The sequence below is a fragment of the Haemaphysalis longicornis genome, unplaced genomic scaffold (assembly GCF_048455015.1).
Source record: "Haemaphysalis longicornis isolate Haplotype H1 unplaced genomic scaffold, Haemaphysalis longicornis Haplotype H1 scaffold_12, whole genome shotgun sequence".
Taxonomy (NCBI): Eukaryota; Metazoa; Arthropoda; class Arachnida; order Ixodida; family Ixodidae; genus Haemaphysalis; species Haemaphysalis longicornis.
In genome coordinates this window covers 19,296,539-19,315,276 of record NW_027526225.1, presented here as the reverse complement: position 1 = coordinate 19,315,276, position 18,738 = coordinate 19,296,539, and the positions used below count along the sequence as shown (strand labels likewise).

At 48.1% G+C, this 18,738-nt stretch overlaps 1 protein-coding gene across 1 annotated transcript; it reads left to right on the top strand.

The window, feature by feature from the left end:
• Positions 1–1,818: 1,818 nt before the first annotated feature.
• On the top strand, positions 1,819–10,957 carry LOC144162440 (uncharacterized). Its single transcript, XM_077692967.1, has 4 exons — positions 1,819–1,956; positions 7,639–7,946; positions 8,884–9,032; positions 10,745–10,957. Exons 2-4 carry the CDS (start codon positions 7,709–7,711, stop codon positions 10,814–10,816), a joined length of 459 nt encoding a protein of 152 aa, XP_077549093.1. The 5' UTR covers positions 1,819–1,956; positions 7,639–7,708; the 3' UTR covers positions 10,817–10,957.
• Positions 10,958–18,738: the final 7,781 nt, after the last annotated feature.

Below are 18,738 nucleotides of genomic sequence, written 5' to 3'. Positions count from 1 at the left end.
AAGATAGTTTAAAATACGTTTAGTCGTTTAAAATGTCTTTACGAGAACAGTTGCGCAAAAGTCAATCCAAAGCCCATCTACTACTGGAAGTACGTCAGAATAAAACGGACGAAGAAGGACGTTTTCAAAACAAACGCAAGAATACCGCCCCTGTTTTATAAAGCGTTCCAAAGAACACCTCCGCGGGTATATGTGCGACTCTGTACGTAAGTGTAACACTCTGTCGTGGATCGAATAATGTTAGGAGTAACACTTAGGGAGAGTAAACGAGCTTCTTGGAACAAACTAGATTACAAGATATCATAGCTCAAATAAAAAAAAAATGTGCTTGGGCTGGCCATGTAGTAAGACGGACCGACAACCGGTGGACAATTAGGGTAACAGAGTCGATGCCGAGGTACGGGACTAGGAAAAGGGGAAGGCTATTAACTCTACGAAGAGGAGACGAAATAAGAGAATTCAGAGGCACGGAATGTACTCGATCAACGCAGTACAGGACCGGGGGGAGGTCAATGGGAGAGGCCTTCGTCCTGCGTTGGACCTATCTAGGCGTTTGTTGTTGTTGTTGATGATGATGATGATGATGAGACTTAACTTGAAACAATGGACTATTTGTTTTCCGATGCCATGAGCGCCGTTGATTAGCAGGCTTCATAAACCGCAGCGCAAATCTTCAAAAGTGCGGGTTGTAAAGCAGTGGTGGCTTTTTTGTGCCTACATGTAACGATCTCTTTCTGTTTGTACTTTATTCCTTGTATTGCTTATTATTTAGCAGTCGTAGTATTTAGCTGGTAATAACAATGTATTGTGTGCTTTTTTTGCCAACCTGTATGAATTATATGCTTTCTCTTTCTTTTTTGTAGTGCAAATGTGACCTCACTACTTCGTTCAGTGTTCTTAATGTGACAAGAATAATAAGATGTGTACCTGGCGAAAGATATACGTACTCATTGTAACCCTCAATGTGTGCGATGTAGGGGGCATGGGCACAGCTTTTTGCCCATGGCCCTCGAACAGCACGGATGTTGAAATAAAATTGAAATTGATATGAAATAAATGTTTCTCTATACTGTGTCGGTGACGACGTCTGTAAACTGCGCCGTAATAGGTAGGGCCGAAATAAGTTTAATTTTAGAACTCGCCTCGCAGATAATGTAGCTTTGGCATCCCGCCTTGAACAATAAAACTAACTTCAGGTGGTATTCAAGGCTTGAATGGGGTATGTTTAAGAGCCTGTTCTGTGTGCGTCATACAGGGCAAGCACGCGCTTTCAAGGGTTCGTGCAACTGCAACTTTGTTCCAGGGAAACCTTATCATTTCCGAACATTAGCCACCCGTATCGAGGAGTTCCGGAGCTCGAGACCCGATAAGTGCCCGACGTTCGACTGCGTCACGAGCTTACGCGACGAAACCGACCAACGCAACATTCTCGTAGCTTCCATCTCATAAAGGTAATAAGTCTTCAAACGGCTTTTCAAGCAGCGCGTCATTTATTTATGCAAAAAACAATACTCCGTGGCGGCAGGCAAAGTGCCGATTTTAGCTACTCCTGCGGAAGACGAAAATAAAACCTTTGGAAGTGCACACGTACTCCAGCCGACTCCTTTGTGACGTCAGAAATGTTGACTAATAACGCGATATCTCAGGCCCTTCGCCCTTGCCTGATAAGCGGGCATACCCAACCAAAGGGTGGGGTTTTTAGTGGAAAAGGGGGGGGGGGGGGGGGTTCGTCTATGCATTTCGTTTATTTCGCAAAGACCCTTATCAAGTGCTTATTCCTCCTCCTTATCAGGGCAGGTAATCTACGGGTACAAAGATCGAACAACCCCCCATACTGCCGCCACAGGCAGGTGCGTATCACTCTGTGAAGCTCTTGCGCGAGAGCTGCCGTTTTATACGGAGCGCGACAAGCGAAGCCTTGGACCAGCAGCTAACCGACGACCGGAAAAAAGAAATGTAAGTAACACTTAAGTACTTCAACAGCGGGAACCCAGAACAGGAAGCACTGCTATTAAGTTATTGCACATCTCGTTTAGATCAAGGTAGCGCGTGCGGCTGAAAACGGGGCAGTTTAGCAGTTTTACCTGTTAGCCTTTTGTCGAACATTCATTATCGCCGAAACTCTCCGCGCATGTTGCCCTCGAAGCGAGCAACGCATTTCCAAAAAAAAAAGAAATTTTCGCAAACCTGCATGAGGGCGGCCAGGTCCACCGTGCAGCGTAAGCGTTGCGGATTAATTTCGGCCACGTTAGTAACGAAACACTACAAGTGGACGAATACCACTACCTTGGACAGGTTCTCAGTGCTGATCCCAAGCACGAGGAGGAAATCCGGCACAGAATAGGCATGGATTACGGGGCAATCAGCAAGCACCCTAAAATATTGAAAAGTATGCTACCTCTGTCACTCAAAAGAAGAATATACAACCAATGCGTTCTGCCGGCGATGACGTATGGAGCGGAAACTTGGCGCCTTACTGAACAACTGGAAAACAAACTTAGGTCCGCTCAACGGGCCACGGAGCGAGAAATAATAGGAGTAACGCTCATGGCCTGGAAACGAGCTTTTTGGATCAGAGAACGAACTAGAGCAGAAGATATCATAGTTCAAATCAAGAAAAAGAAATGGGCTTGGGCTGGCCGTGTAGTGGAACGGACCACCGGGGTGACAGAGTGGATACCGAGAGACGTGTCTAGAAGAAGGGGAAGGCCCATAGCTCGATGGAGGGACGAAATACGGAAATTCGTGGCAAAAAATGGCATCGAGCTGCGCAGGACAGCAGCGGATGTATAGGTCAATGGAAAAGGAGTTCGTCCTGCCGTGCACCTTAAGAGGCTCATGAGGGGAACTTTTTTTAGTCTGCGCCAGGATGCCTACAAGCGGTTTGGTTTTTCAACTCGTTATCCAACTCATCGGTTATCGTATGAAGGACCACCTATTGCTAGTGTAACACTTCCTGCGCTTTTGGAAATTGCTTAAGAGTTAATTCTGGGAAACGAAGAACAGTCCGTAGTGTTGTCTCTTGACAACATGTCCAGAATGATGACTGATTCGCCGTCGCAGGGCTGCATTAAATCAGCCTGTCTGCGTCTTAACAAGGTACTTCATCATTCGAAAGCAAATTTCAAATTTTTGGTCCTTCCGATTCTTTAACGTTTCCGCTAATGGCGTTCGGTCGGAACTGCAGCGAAATATTTGCATGTTTTTTTTTTTGTGTGTGTGTCTGTTTAACAGCAGAGCTCTTGTGGGTCGAGCCTTTTCGTCCGTCTGCTCAAGGTCGTGCTTGGTAGGAGCAGGTTACCAGACCCGACGGTGGCCTCGCAGAAACCGGTTCCCCGACCCACCGATAGAGGGCGGAGTGGTATTGCCGGGGCAGGTTCCTCTCCCTACCGTTCGGAGAGATTACGAGTCAAGAGGTTCAACGAGTCCGGAGATCCAACGCGTCAAAAGGCCCAATATTGGATCTCTTGACTCGTTGGATATCTTGTCTCCTTGGACCTTGGATATTTCGCCTCCGTCACGTCGCTATACCCCGCTCTATTCTGTCGACCCAGAATGTACCTTCAAATTGCCCTCTAATCTAGCCAAACACGACGCAGCCGTAATACACCGCATACGCCTGAACGTCGCCTACACTCGCCTTTTTCTTTTCAAGCTCAGCAGACCAGCTCACTCTTCTGTCCAGACTGTAACTGTCCCGAAGATATTTACCATGTCGTATGTGTGTGTAAACGATATGACGAACCAATACGCTCCTTGACAGTGACTTTGGGCAGGCTACCCACATCGTGTCTTACGTTGAATGATGTGCTTGGCCCCTGGTCATGCGCAAAGATGGCTTCACGTGCGACGAGGGCCTTCCTAAGCTTCCTTCGCAGCACAGGCCTAGTTCACAGACTTTAACAGTGCAATGCAGACTTTAACTTTAACAGACTTTAACAGAGAAATTTTCATGTCCGTTGGTTACTCTTTGCGGAAGCTTCAGTCAACCCTGCCGTCGCTCTTCGTGCGGAAGGACTGGGCGGACAGGGGGCGACGGAAGCTAGAACAATCAGTAACCATCACAAGCAGCCATTAATCGCAATGTAGACTCGCATAACTTAAACAATCCAATACTACTAGGACATTTCATTGGATCAAGCCAATGAAACGGGCCAAAATGAGCTGAAGGGGTTAGCGTATTAATAACGGCTGAGGGGTAAATTATAAATTGAGAAGACAAAAAGCAAGGATATTTGGACCGTTTGATGCATTGGACCTGTTGACGCGTTGTACCTTTTGACGCGTTGTACCTCTTGACGCGTTGTACCTCTTCACCCAAATCGGACCTATTGACTCGTTGAACCTCTTGGCTCGACTTCCACGTGACTAATGGACCTCTTGACTCGTTGGACCTCTTGACCAGAACCGGTTCAGATTGGGAGGGGGGAGGGAGCATCCCGCCAATGACGTTGAGCTGCGAATTCCTTTGCGCGAACCGAAGAATTTGTGCGGCGATGGTGTTGCCGTTCTCTGGCAAGCGCCCGTTAAGAGAGAAAGAGAGAGAGAGACAGAGACGGATAGATGAGAAAGACGGAAAGAGATTGAAATTTATTTAAGTCTTTCGGTGTAGGAAGGGGGGTAGGGGCCGGGGGCGGCCGCTACGTCGGGTGCCCGCTACGTCATCAATACATGATCGGAGATGAGTGTCCGGGCTCCCGAGTGCCGCTTCCCAGAGGGTTAGCGCTGGTTCACTCTACAGCCGACACAAGCGAACCACAGCTCCGCTGCTTCATCAGATTTCACACTAGATGGAACTGGATCTTATTTTTAAAGCCGATAGTCTTTCTTGGGCTACTTATCGGAGAAATTTTGGTCTGTCTGTCTGTCTGTCTGTCTGTCTGTCTGTCTGTCTGTCTGTCTGTCTGTCTGTCTGTCTGTCTGTCTGTCTGTCTGTCTGTCTGTCACTCGGTTCACCTACCCGGCCAAAGTGAAACAGAAACTGCGCATAGTCTTTATACAGCCAAACCTAAACGTCTAAGTCCGCGGTGTCAGTGCTTATAATTGTCATCATTGTTGAACAAGAACAAGACATTACGCAAATATAAAATAACAGTTTGATACATAACTGATATCCGCAGGTTCCTTTATTGGAAAATTCATGGATGCTTGGTTTCTGCGATAGCAAATGAAATACTACATCAACGACACAAAACCTTCGCCTGCTGTTGCCGCCGCTACCTCCTGACGGCATTTAACAAATCAAACGGCCATAGCAACGAAAGGTTGCACTATGGGGGATCCACTTTCCGCTTGGAACGCTTGTGGAATAGGGCAACGTGCTTCTGTAAACGTTGTAGTAGGGTGCCTCAATTCACGCGCTTCTCCGGTGTACGGCAGTGCAGGCATCCAGACACCGGACTTGGAGCAGTGGAATGCGGTAAATTTAAATTGATTTGAGGAAACTTCTACCGTTTTGTTTTGGGAGAAACGAGACGGGTGAGGAACAGCATGAGAGGTGAGCAGGGAAGAGAAGAAAGGCCTTTACTTGGCAGGGCCGCCAGACGACTGTCGTCTTTCGGCAACATTTGCAACGAGAAGAACAGATATGGGGCCATTTTTATACGGTCAGACGTTGAGTCAGACGTTGAGTCAACGGTCAGACGTTGAGTCTCCAGTAACAAAGCTATTGCTATCAACCGCTAACTCTCTAGTTTTCTTACTTAAAGGAGTACTGACACCAATTTTCGGCGTTAATATTATTGCACAGTTCGCTTCCTTTACTCAACAGAATAAGCTGGCTGAAATATGAGCGGCCTGCGACGCGAAGAACATACTTCAATTGGATCTCATTTATAGCGCCGACGGAGCAGCGCGCGGAGCGGCACTCAGCAAATGGACATCAGCGTCACATCATCCTGTGGTAGCCAAAAAAAGTGACGCGACAGCGCTCGTCAAAAGCTCGTGACGTCACTTCACGCGCGCGGCGGCGCGGCCCCGCGGGCGGCGAGCGGGCTCCGGCACATTCACAAACGGGTGCACGAAGCCAGAGCTACAGGCATAACCGCTGCCCAGAAAGGCACTGTTGGCAAAAATGAAGTTCCACACACGGAAAAAGAAGCGATAATGTAGCCCGAAATCGCAATATAAGTCGCTATCAGGACTTTTATTGAAAGCGGTCATAGAATTTCCGCCGCAATGGTAGGCCTAGCACCTTCGGGCAGCTCAGCAGCTGAGCCATTCAGCTCCGGCCCTCCGGCGGTGGCGCGGTCGAAACAACGTCCCCACCGGTCTCCGCAGTGTTTTGACGTCCGCACGAAGTGGTGAGGTCATGCCGGGATTCTGTCATATGCGCCTTTCGGGATGAAAGCGCGGGAATTTAAAAGAAACAATTTTCAGGCCGTTAAGTGTAAATAATTATCGTTCGCTGAAGTATTTAAAGTGCTGTTTTCTTTAATATTAAGTACTTTAAGTACTTCTTTATTATTGCCATTACTGCGTTGTCTCTCTTTGCGCTAAAAACAGCCATTTGTTATTGTATTGTAAACAAATCAAAGCGACGGCACGATGCATTTCAAAGCACGCTTGAATCGCTTCCTGCAATCGCCGGGTTTCTGTGCTTTTAGAGAGCCAGAACAAAAACGTACGAAGGTATTCACTCCGACACGGTTTCAAGTCGGTTCAGTTTTCCGCGTTTCTCCAGCGGCGTCATACCCTGTACAGTATCCCTCAAAAGTTGGGCCACAGATGCGCTTTAAATTTGGTGTCAGCAACCCCCATACGTATAAATTTAAGAAAAGGAAATAAATGTTTTATTTAAAATGGAGACATAATAAATAAGAAATCAAAATTCATTCATAATTGATTGGTGTATCTGTACCCACGGAGGGAACGAATGATCCACCATTGTATGTCCGCACGTACGTACAGTCTTCGTCAAAAATATCTAGGCCATGTAAAGAGTTTTTAGGCCACGAATTTATTTATTCAGATTACCCCTAAAGGCCCTCTAGAAGAGGGTATTACTTGGGGGGGGGGGGGGGGGGGTGGCAGTACAACATGGTGTGTAAACAACAACAAAAAAGAAAAGAAAAAAAAAAACAGAAAAAAGCAGTACAACAAGATACAAAGCAAAGTAACAACCGCAACAAAACGCAACCCATGAATACGAGCAGCAATTGCATGGCGTTATACAATAGTTAAAAAAAGAGAAACAAAAATAAAACAACAAAAGCAAAAAAAAATTAGTCACCGTAGTGCGCATGAGCTGTAAAAACTTAGCCGAGTCTTTCTGGGTGGAAATGTGTGCGGGTAAACTGTTCCACTCAATAATAGTGCGCGGGATGAATGACTGAGCGAAACGAAGTGTGCGAGATAGCGGGAGTTTAACTTTGTTAGGATGAGTCAAAATTCAATGCTAACTGTGTGTCTTACGCAAGTGAGATAAATAAATGGCTGCACCAGCTCCCAAACAAATTCGCACTCGAGAGGTGCACGGTTCTGCGTTAACTTCTTCGGGGCCTGAAAACTCCTTACGTGGCCTTAAAATTTTTGACAAAGACTGTGCGTGCGTATTGACGTACGTACATATTTTCCCTAGTGCAGCGGGAAAATCAAATGTTGTGCGCATGTTTCTAACTTCTCGCATTTGTTTTCCAGCAACGCAAGAGTTGAGACTCGAGCAAGCTGATCGCCGAAGCACGCGACCGAGTCCAGGCTCGACAACATAATGACCGTCCCTGCAAGGTTCGCCATTGTCGCAATTGTGACGACATGTCTCTCCGGCGCTGTGCTTCTGACGAGGGCCGCCAAACTTCCCGAGCTAGTGGACGAAGACGGCAAGCCACGACAAGTACTGTCTGCGTCGGACAACGCGCCTGTGCGACGAATCGACGCCAGTGACTGGATTCAGAACGACCCCTGGGGAGGGTACGAGAGGCGTACGCGAGTCGAGATAAAAGAAGAAAGTAAGTACTCATCGTGTTAGTGGAATATGTCCATATGGAAAGGTCGTATATACGTACACTCGATTATAGCTACCGAAAGCAGGGTACACCTTTCCTTCCAAATTTTCACCGCATCGAAATCGAACGAGTTCACACTCTAAACACTGATGGTGTTAATTCCGAGAGAACTTTCGACTCCACACTGTAAATTGACTTACACCATTAATGGTGTAAATCACTGTCTATAACTAACACCCTTACACCCTAGCAAAAAGCAGAGTAAGACACCCTTTATTGGTGTTTTGCCTTTTACACCCTAGGAAAAAGGCAGAGTAAAACAACCTTTAATGGTGTTTTGCCTTTTACACACTAGCAAAAAGGCACAGTAAAACAACTTTTAATGGTGTTTTGCCTTTTACATCCCAGAAAAAAGGCAGAGTAAAACACCCTTTAATGGGGTTTTGCCTTTTACGCCCTAGCAAAAAGGCAGAGTAAAACAACCTTTAATGGTGTTTTGCCTTTTACACCCTAGCAAAAAGGCACAGTAAAACAACTTTTAATGGTGTTTTGCCTTTTACATCCCAGAAAAAAGGCAGAGTGGGGGTTTGCCTTTTACACCCTAGCAAAAACGCAAAAATACACATAATAAAGGGCGTTTCATTGCTAATTACACCCTTTCAAGGGGTGTTGTTCTTTGCTTTTGAAAAACTTCTTAAAAGGTTAGTTATAGACAAAAAGGGTGTAAATCATTTTGCAGTGAAGTAACTGCGCGGCTTAGTTAATTAACAGCTTTAAAGGGTGTTAAAGTGAGTAAAGCTTACTATTATACCGTGAACTTCATGACCCGCATCGTAACAAATTCAAAGTATGCAATTTGAAATCAACTTAATCTCGTCTCGAGTTAAAACGCATTAGAGATCGGAGGTTCCATTCTCTCTTCTGCTCTATCAACTCGCAGAAAAGGTCGAGGAGTTCAACTACGCTGTGGAGGAAGGCACCAAGCTGACGAAGTGGGTTTTAGCTGTCGCCATAATCATCCCCTTGCTTGTCGTGATCGGCATCATTGTTCTCTGCGTCTGCGTCTGCAAGGCCTGCTCGAAACCGAAGGTATACGTGTTCCATCTGCTGTACCGCTTTAAACAGCGTTTGCATATATGGCGTCTGCATGGGCATTGCGTTCATATAGGTTTTTACGCATTGTACAGTCACCCACAGTCTTAGCTGGAGCAACGCTTTACCCCCTTATTGCTTGCCCCTGCTTCGGTCAAAGGTAATTATTCACAACTGCTGCCTTCCTTTCTTCAAAACGGCACCCAAGTATTCCACATTCGTTGTTCCATATAATACACGTAGACGTCAAGAATGATGCTCCAGCTATAAGCCTATGGACGACCATGCGTATGTTCTTAAAATGTATTTTTTTTTGCCCGTTCGAAAATACGGATGAGGCCGCTTAAGAAAGCTAGGTTTGTCTGTCAGCGCTCTATACCTGTTTTTGGAATGCTTTAGATGTTGTAATTACTACTAAGGGTTAGCTTTTGTGTAAACCCTATTAAAAACAAGTGATGTGAAAGCAATAAGCCCTATGGAGTAGGCGAGGGCTGGTTATGACGCTACCGCCAGAGTGAACTTTTTTTCTTGCGATATCTATAATGTACCAATACTCCCTGCGCTTCAATACTTTGCCCTGTGCGTATACTAGCGATAATCATAGCAAACTCTGAGGACGACATCAATGAAGGTAGCTCGGGATGACGGGAAGAAACCTGTGCCAATATTTCGATACATCCCCCCCCCCGAAAACAAACACAAACATCTGTTATACGTTGCTATCTCGTCAGCATCGACAGCAGTTCTCTAACATTTTCATCGCATGCAATCAACATGGGAGATCCCTGTGGTTGCGATACATGGATATTTTGAGGCAAAGTGGAAAGAACATAAAATAATAAATGCCTGAGCCCGTGCCACTAGGTATAACAGGCTTAACCCAATAATAATTTAAAAGAATTGGCCGAGGGGCAAAAGATGTTTTTAACCACCGAAGTGGAAATAAATAAAAGGCGGAAAGAGCTACCAAGCGACACCACAGCCAGGAGAGCGGGCCCGGGGAGACTCCCCTGATCTCCCCTGGGAAAGTAGCCGGAGGGGTTCGGATGAAGGAGAAGGGAAATTTGAGTATAGGAATGGGTTATGGGAGTTTGGGTGGGAATGGGGACAGCGAGATTTTTTATCTATTCCTTCGAGGTCGGACTCCTGCAAAAGGCCTGACTGCTCAGGATGGGCATCAGACAGCCAATTGTAATTTGGCTGACCCCACAGTAGGTTCCGTACTAGCTAAGCTCCGACCACCGAAGACAGGGAGAACCTACGTAGGAGTGGCGACACTATTCCTCCAGACCCGTTTCGCTACTGAGCCGCTCGACGAACACCCGCCAGATCCCCTGATTACTAGAGGAGACGTTCGGCAGACCTCAGGTACAAGTCCTCGCCTGTTCTCAGTTTCGGGAACCGGTGATCTTGTCCAACAGAATGGTACGCGCTACCTTTTAGACTGTCGATTACTATGTACACCTGGACACTATCTCCAGATGAAGGACCTTCGGGATTTAGCGAGGTAACTCAGGTTTCAACGGACGTCTTATGTTTTCTCGGTGCCAACTGCTCACCCACCAGGTGGACCCCCAAGCCCCGTACGGGCAGCAGTCATCAGGCATGCCCAAGATGGTTGCGATACAGTTGGATCGATTCATCTAATAATGCATTCTGCGCTGTTTTAAATGCCGTTTACTTATTGTTAATCTTTCCAACAATTTTAGGTCCGCACTACGGTCGTCTACCAAGGAGGACCTCCGCCTTACCCAGTCAACCCTCAAGCACCCATGAAATGAACACGTTTCGGTGGACCCATGCTTCTTGACCACACTTCCAAGACAACATCATCGCCCGGTCAGGGGACACGCTGACTGGGTGCAAGCAATCTCACAACTCGCCCAGAGGACGTGCAGATAGGGCTTAAGCCGCTACGTGTGCCTGACTGAACACGTCTCGTGAAAGGGCGAAAGTCGCAGGTGTACCATAAATCGCGAAAAGTGGCCGTAGTCGCCGTCGTCGTCGGGGTGAGCACGCATGGTACCAATATCGCCACCACTGTTGAAGGGTCCGGGAAAACAAAATACAAGTTTGCTTCATTACAAAGACTACTCTGTCTCGATGGCGGTGATACCAATTTTATCCCAAACTTCGGAGAAATACTGGAGATATTAAAGAAAACATGTGAAGCTGTGGCGCCTCCCTATTCCCTTTCCGGCAACTTTCTATGACGTCACAGAATCTTGTTTGTGCAATTGGTGGCCGCCCGCCGAACTAGCTCGTCGATAAGACACGTGATCGGGCGATTGTAGCGGGGCCCCTAGTTCCCTTTGATACCATCACTAGAGTGCTAACGTGCAGTTAACATACCGCAAACTGTGTTTTTACTAATGGCCCTTACTAATGGCCCTTAAACACGTCACTGCAGCGCGAAATTTGAACGTTTTTAATACTCCTTGCGTTTATTCCGGTTAAAAACGTCTTTCGTGGCTGAAAAGGAGTTTAGTGAAGTACACAAGCCTAGTTCCTTCAAATTTAGCAAAGTTGTATTTTGTCTTCATGGCCCCTTTAGCCATGCAGACAAAATACAAGTTTGTTTTATTCGAAAGAATTCGTGTTTATAGTGCAATTGAAGCATAGTGTCCCGAAGCAAAGGATGCTTTATTCCCTGCGAAATTAATCAATTTGGGTTAGAATTTTGATTTTACCGCCAAATCATGTGTTTTAACGACGTCTGCAATCACATCATAAGGGCGGGTCTTCAAGCTAAACTTGGTGTTAAGCAGATACTTGTTTACCGTTAGTCAACCTAGATGGCGCCACCATGCCGAAGCGGACCGTTTTCTGCCTTTGGTTTGTTTTTGACCGCGTTTGTACCTGGCTTGTTTTTGTTCAGAGAAAAAAAATCCTTTCGTGAAACATGGTGCTCGTTCGACAAACATGGTCCTGTAAGACGCCGTCGCTTACGCCAATCGACCAGTGTCGTCTGAGAAAACCCCAAGGAACCACAGTGCTGTGCAGCTAAAATAAGCATAGTGCGCGCAGTACCAAAAGCAGTATGCATCGATACTTATATGTCTACGTGTACGTTCGTAACTTCCGCTGTTCATCCCACCATTCGTACTGCTATAAGAAAAAAATGTGCCCTAAATTAAGCGCAAATAGCTCGCTCGGCAAGCTTATAAGCCTTGCCTAATTTGAGTTTGCTTTTGCCGGCCTCAGCCAATCGCAGAGCTGCGCGTATGACATCATGGGTTACGTTGCGGGAAATAAGCTAGTAGGTCGCACGGGCATTCACCTTTTTCCTAATAATATAGCTTATTTGGATGAACTTTACGTTAAGAATGGTGTCGATATGATTCTAACGAGGCGATCTTTCGAATGGACCAAACTTGCGTTTTGTCTGCATGAGCCCTTTACGAGAAAATAAATTAAGCTCGTGTGAGATTTGAACACGGGTTGCCCGGGTAGCCGCCAAGTGCGCTAACCCAATCGCTTACCCGGCACCCTGCCTGAATGGAACAAGAATGAGCCTGGTGCCTGCCGCGTGACAGGTGCACGCGGCTGCACGTGAGTAGAACGGGGGCACGCGGGAAAAAGCTCTCGCTGTGGCGAAGCTGAGGCGTGAATTGCGATCAGTCTGCCTGTTGGAGTAAATCGTGTCAAAAGACCCGGCGAAGAAACGAAATCGAAAAAAGAGACGCAGTCACGAGGTAGCAGTGAAAGAGTCTGACAATACGTCGGCTTTCGTCTTTAAAGGGACCCTGCAACACTTTCGAAGAGTTTTCACTCTTTCCTTCGCGTCTGGTACCACCGTGAAAGCCATAGTTTTATCGCCAGCACGGAGCGGCACTGCGTGATTTTCTCGTCACACCAGATACGCCTTCCGTTTCTGGTTTGTTTTTGTGCCTTTTTTTTTTAAGTTGCTACCGAAAAGCGTCCATTGCTGCAACTGAAGGGAAAGCGGCCAACAGGCGCTACATGGCCTTTCTGACGTCATTCGGGCCGTCGAAAAACGTCAAGGCCGGGAAAGAGAGAAAAACCTTTTGAGCGAGTTTCCAAGTTATCTGATGGACATTGAGCAGTAATTTTTGTCTGAGGTACTCTGCGACCCCCTAATCTAAGTACTATAGTTCATCTCACAAGCTAGCTGCAGCACTGTGGAGGCGACATTGTTATCAATAGTGCGCCCACTGAGGGCGCCTAATCCGCCGTGAAGGGGGTCCTGAAAAGACACTCCCTTCTCCCCTCTCGGCAAGTGGCACCGCACGGCCCCGGTGCCTTTTGTCGCTTCCTTCGCGGTGAGTTAGGCGCCCTGAGGGGGACAACAATGTAGCCTCCACAGTGCTGCAGCTAGCTTGTGAGATGAACTATAGATGGGTTGGGTGACTACGTTCTGCTAGCATTTAGGATTTTAAAAAAAAGTTGAAGAAAGTGTTGCAGGGTTGCTTTAACGCGCGTAAGCACACCTCAAGTTTGCGAGAAATCCCCCCCCCCCCTCCCGTTCTTTTTAGTAAATTTCTGGCTACCGAATCGACCTGGTTTGCATGTCTTGAACACAGCTGTTGACAGACGTTCGAAGACTTTTCTCCCCACGTATTTTTATGTGTGTACGATTAAGAGTCAGACACTCAAGCAGGCAATATAGAAAAGGATGTGAGCTCATTAGCCTGATGAAAAACAATGTGCATCAATATAGATTGGTCGCCAGGGATGACTGCCTTTTGCGAATATTTTCTGAGCAGTGCTAGTCATTGAACATCCTTCGGTCGTCATCTTTCACCTCATGCCTTCCAAGTGGTTTATTGTTTATTTTTATTGTTGATAGTGTTCAGCCGCAGAATGTTTTATTCATCTAGTTGTTGTTCCCAATAAGCGTAAATGTTGTCGAAGTAATAAATATCTAAAGGGTGGCCCGTCATATAAAGCGTCCTAAAGACACACTTTTAGGTCTGAAGCATACCTTGACGAACTTCGGCAGACGTTTGGACATCGATTTCTCTGCCGTATTTTCTTGAAGCCGATTTTGACGGATGATGATAATATCGCTGCGACAAACATATCAGAAATGAAGTTCCTACAAATCAGTGGCGCATAAAAGCGTACAAATAGTTTTACTGTTTAGCACCAGTAAAAAGTTTAATAAATGTGAAGGTTATTTAAGGCGAGGTAAACCTTGACCACGCTTTAAGCACAGCATATATTGTGGGCATTCCGTATCCTTAATCCTTGTCATTAGCATTAAGGAACAGAATACAGTAATAGAATAACGCGCCGTCGTTATTCTCACTGCTCTCGCGTAACATCGAACTGCCCTGCCGAGAGACTCTGCCCACAACGGGTTCGAGAGCGAGCCACGACTCTCGCCGCGAGTGTACGTTGTCAGTCACTTCACATGGAAGCGATACATTTCATAGCACAGAGGTTTATTACACGGACAACCACGATACAAACTGCACTACGCACCTAGCCCCTGGGGCATACACCCGTCAGCATGTGCCCAGCCCGTTGTCGGGCAGCAGTTAGCGTCCGCCGGCGTTGGCCGGCCGGAACGCTCGCTGACGTAAGGGAAAGGGGCTCTCTGTGGCCGCTACACATGTCAAGCCACTGACCGGGCGGCATCGACGCTCATCGACTCGACCGGGCGGCATCGACGCTCGTCCGCTGACCTCAGACGGCGCAAGCCGTCACATCGCGGACGCAGGGGCAACCCACCAATGAGTGGAATATGCCCGCGGAGAATCGTCGGACATCCTAGATAAACGCACTGACGCAAATCAAGGCATGCGCAAATCTACATGGTGGGTGCCGTGACCCACGGAAGTGGGAAACAACGGCCAATGCAAAAAACGGCCAAAAGTGGCCGAAGGGCATTTACGTGCCGTGCGATCGCTGCGCGTCCCAAGGGCGGTCTCCCCGGGGAGTCTCCTGCGCGCATCCCCCGTCGCCTCGTAGGGAGAGGCGCGCGATGATCGCCCTCGCCCCACCAAGGAGGAGGACGTCGCTAGTGCCTCCTCGCCCCGATTTGAGGGGCTTGGCACCCACAACATGCAACCTTTCAGTTCAATTATACTTTGTGAAGGCGGGCTATTAGCGGCGTTGGTTGTGGGTAGAGCCACTAGATCAGGTTTCTGAGTATGTATGCCGCCGACAGTAAGGTCCCTAAAATTACTAAGGTAGCGCCAACAGCTCCCCCCCTTCTCGCTGTCCTCCTCTTTTTTTCTCCCCTCACCCGCGGCGCCACGGTCCCTTTAACTCCTCGGCGGGGCCGCCATTTTTGTTTTCTTCCTCAGAGCAGACGCCCTCGCAACGCTTCGGGCCGCTCGCTGCAGTTTTTCGTGAAGTTTGCTCTTGTTTTCGCGCCGCAATCGCTCTTTGGTAGCATTAATAGCATTTCTAGAGCCCCGTTTTACCAACACGCGTTAAGTGAGGCTGTTTTGTTGTATATTTTTGTCTAGAAGGGGATATTTGCGGGGTGGAAACCGCGGGCGCATACGGACAGCGCGGTGTTTGTTTACGTGTGCGGCATGCTCAGGATAGTTCGTGAACGCGAAAGGATCAAACGTGGACGTTTCAAATTGCTCTGTTACAGTAATTCCGTTCTTGCATTTGCGTGATTAAGTTGTGGTCGAGCAAGCGCTGCACAGAGGGCTTGCGCATGGTTCGCGGTGACCTTGGTTCGCGGCAGTTCGAACGCTGCGCTGGCTTTTTTGCGTTCGCGTTGTTTGCGTTAGTTGTAGATCATTAGGCAGCGCTCAGTATGCGTCCCGCATTAGCTACTGACATTCATGCCACCTTTATTCCGTGCACTTTCCGGTGCTTTGACGCTGTTGCAAAATATGTCACCTTCACGTTGTTATAGGCTGCTGTCAGGGTCAATGCGTAAATGTGGGCTAGTTGGTTCGAACTGTGAAACATGGTTAAGTAGCGCGGTAAGGACGGGACAAAAGTAGAGACCACACAGGACTAGCGCTCTCAGGGTCAAAGTTCTCGCGTTTTTTCGTTGGCCTCGCCCATGACGGCTGTACTTTTGGCAGTGCATCCGTGGCATAACAATGTTCGTGCGATTGGCGTTCACAATTACTTCGAGTAAGGCTCTGTCGTGCATTTCTGGAAAAGGCTGGCACAAAGAACGCGCAGTTAAAGAATGCGCTCAACTTACAATTAGCTGTATGCCCAGTTCTATAATAACTACCGTATTCCAAGGCCAGAAGTGCGCTAACAAGCGCAATTGTGAATCATTTTTACGCTGTACAGCTAACATTGATTCATGTGTGGGCCTTGATAAATTACAGCTTGCTACAGCCGAGCTGGCCGTGACTGCACTGACCTTATTCGAGCAGCCAAAGGCACAACAACGCGGCATCGCGAAGCCACATAAAGTGACGCCGACGCGACACTTGTTTGAAACGAGCAGCTGACTCTTCGGTTGTTATCGGTGTTATACGCTGGCGGCTTCGATAAGGCCTGCTCCGAGGCAGCTGAGCCTAAAATGGCGAATTTAAATGGACAGTGGCGGCGAAGAGAAGAAAAAACAAACAACGCGGAGACGAGGTACTACGTCACTGGCCGTTGGCCAATGGCGCGCGGCGTTCGCCGGCGAAAAAGAAAATGGCAAAAACGAAGCAGGAAAGGAGCGCGGGCGAGGGCGAAAGGCGGCGAGATCTAAAGATGGCGCTACCTTAGTAATTTCAGGGACCTTAGCCGACAGCGGCCATTGGTCAGGCAGCCTCACGTGACATTTGTTTACCCCAGATGACCCATGGGCGCTGACATTTTGGTGCATCTGTGTTGCCACGCGCGCGCTCTTCGAAAAGTTGTGATTTTCGGAGCGCAGTGCGGCTGTATGACACGTTGAGAGTGAGGTTTTAAACCCCCAGACAGACATCATTACTAAACAGCGCAACAAAAACACGGACTTTAGTTGAGGTACACAGGACGAGCGCAGCGCTCGTCCTGTGTACCTCAACTAAAGTCCGTGTTTTTGTTGCGCTGTTTAGTAATGATGGATAACCAACTCGCCCAATACTGCACTTTGCCCCAGACAGAGTAGTGATGACGTGCTGCTCTGCACTGGGCTGTTTTAACCGGAGGGAAGGTGGAAAACACCTGCATCACTTTCCTCTGGGAAAGAACGACAGTGGCCTAGCGTAACCTATAGTCACTTAAAAAAGCGTAGCTTAATTAGTGGCTCTAGCGTAACGTAGAGCCACGAAATAAGCTACGCTAGCGTAACCGAGTTTGACCCTCCCTATCGTACCGGTGCGCTGTCTCTAAATCTTTGAAAAGTAAACACAGCTGTCATTGTTGCCAACGGCGCCCGCACCAATTCCGCCCGTCAATGTCAGCCGCAATAGGGCGCATAAAGTTGGCCACCTTAGCGTCAGGCACCAAAATGGCTGTCGCCATGCGTCAGTGTCGTTACTCTTAAGCGCTTACGCCGACTTGTCTCAAGTTGGCTTCACCTCTAGGCATAAATGCATTACTGGAATAACCTTTTCAGGCCAATATAGCCCAAGGATACTCCACAAAATCACAGCATAACGCTGCGAGTAGGTGATACCCCAATCCCCGAAGTGGCCGAGGTACGTATCCTCGGCCTCCACCTCCAGGCCAACGAACACAACGGCAAGACAGTGCAAACACTAGAGAAAGCCACCCATGAGATCACGAGACTGATTGCGCGGATAGCCAACAAGAATAGAGGCATGAAGGAGAAAAAGCTGCTAAAGCTCGTGTATGCGTTCGTAATTAGCAGAATTACGTACGTAGCCCCTTTCTTACCCCTCAAACAGGCAGAGCGCAATAAAATCAACATTCTCATCAAGATGGTGCATAAGCAGGCTCTGGGAATCCCGATATGTGCCCCTAATGAAACATTTGAGGCACTGGGTGTACACAACACCCTCGAAGAGCTCATCGAGGCGCATCGCATTGCACACCTCGAGCGTCTGACCAAGACGGCTACCGGCAGGGAAATTCTCGACCGCCTACGCATCCCGTACGAGAGAACTATCGGAGAAAAACACACTGTTCCAACCGAACTACGCAAAGGCATCTACATTGCTCTCCTCCCCAAGAAGATGCATCCAGTCTGCAACGAAAAGCGAAGAGATATGCGAGCGCGAGCGCTAGGGAGACAGCTCCAAGGAGAACCTCAAGTCGTCTACACGGACACTGCCTTTTACGAACAACGAAGGGCTATGGTCTCAGTTGTCACCGACCAGAAAAGAAAGGTTCTCACCGCCTGCTCCATCCGAACACGACACCCCGAAGAAGGTGAAGAACTAGTCATACCATTAGCCCTAGCCACAACCCAAGCGAGGAAAATTGTCAGCGACTCCCAACCTGCAATCCGCAACTTCACAAAGAGGAGAATCTCCAGTGCGGCACTGAGAGTCCTTGCCCAGCAGGGCAAGAACGTAGACACCCGAAACACTTTAATATGGACGCCCGCACACGCAGGCCTGGAGGGCAACGAACGGGCCAACGAGGCTGCTCGAGCATTCACCTACCGAGAGCCCCTGCAATCCGCCGTACACCCTGCCGACAACACCAAGGATCGCCTGTGCACCTACCGGGACGTGCTCGACCAATACAGAGGCGAAAGACGGAAGTACCCTGCAGCCAACCCCTCGCTGACCAAAAAACAAGAAGTTGCATGGAGGCGTCTTCAGACCAATACATATCCCAGCCCAGGCCTCTACAGGCACTTCCACCC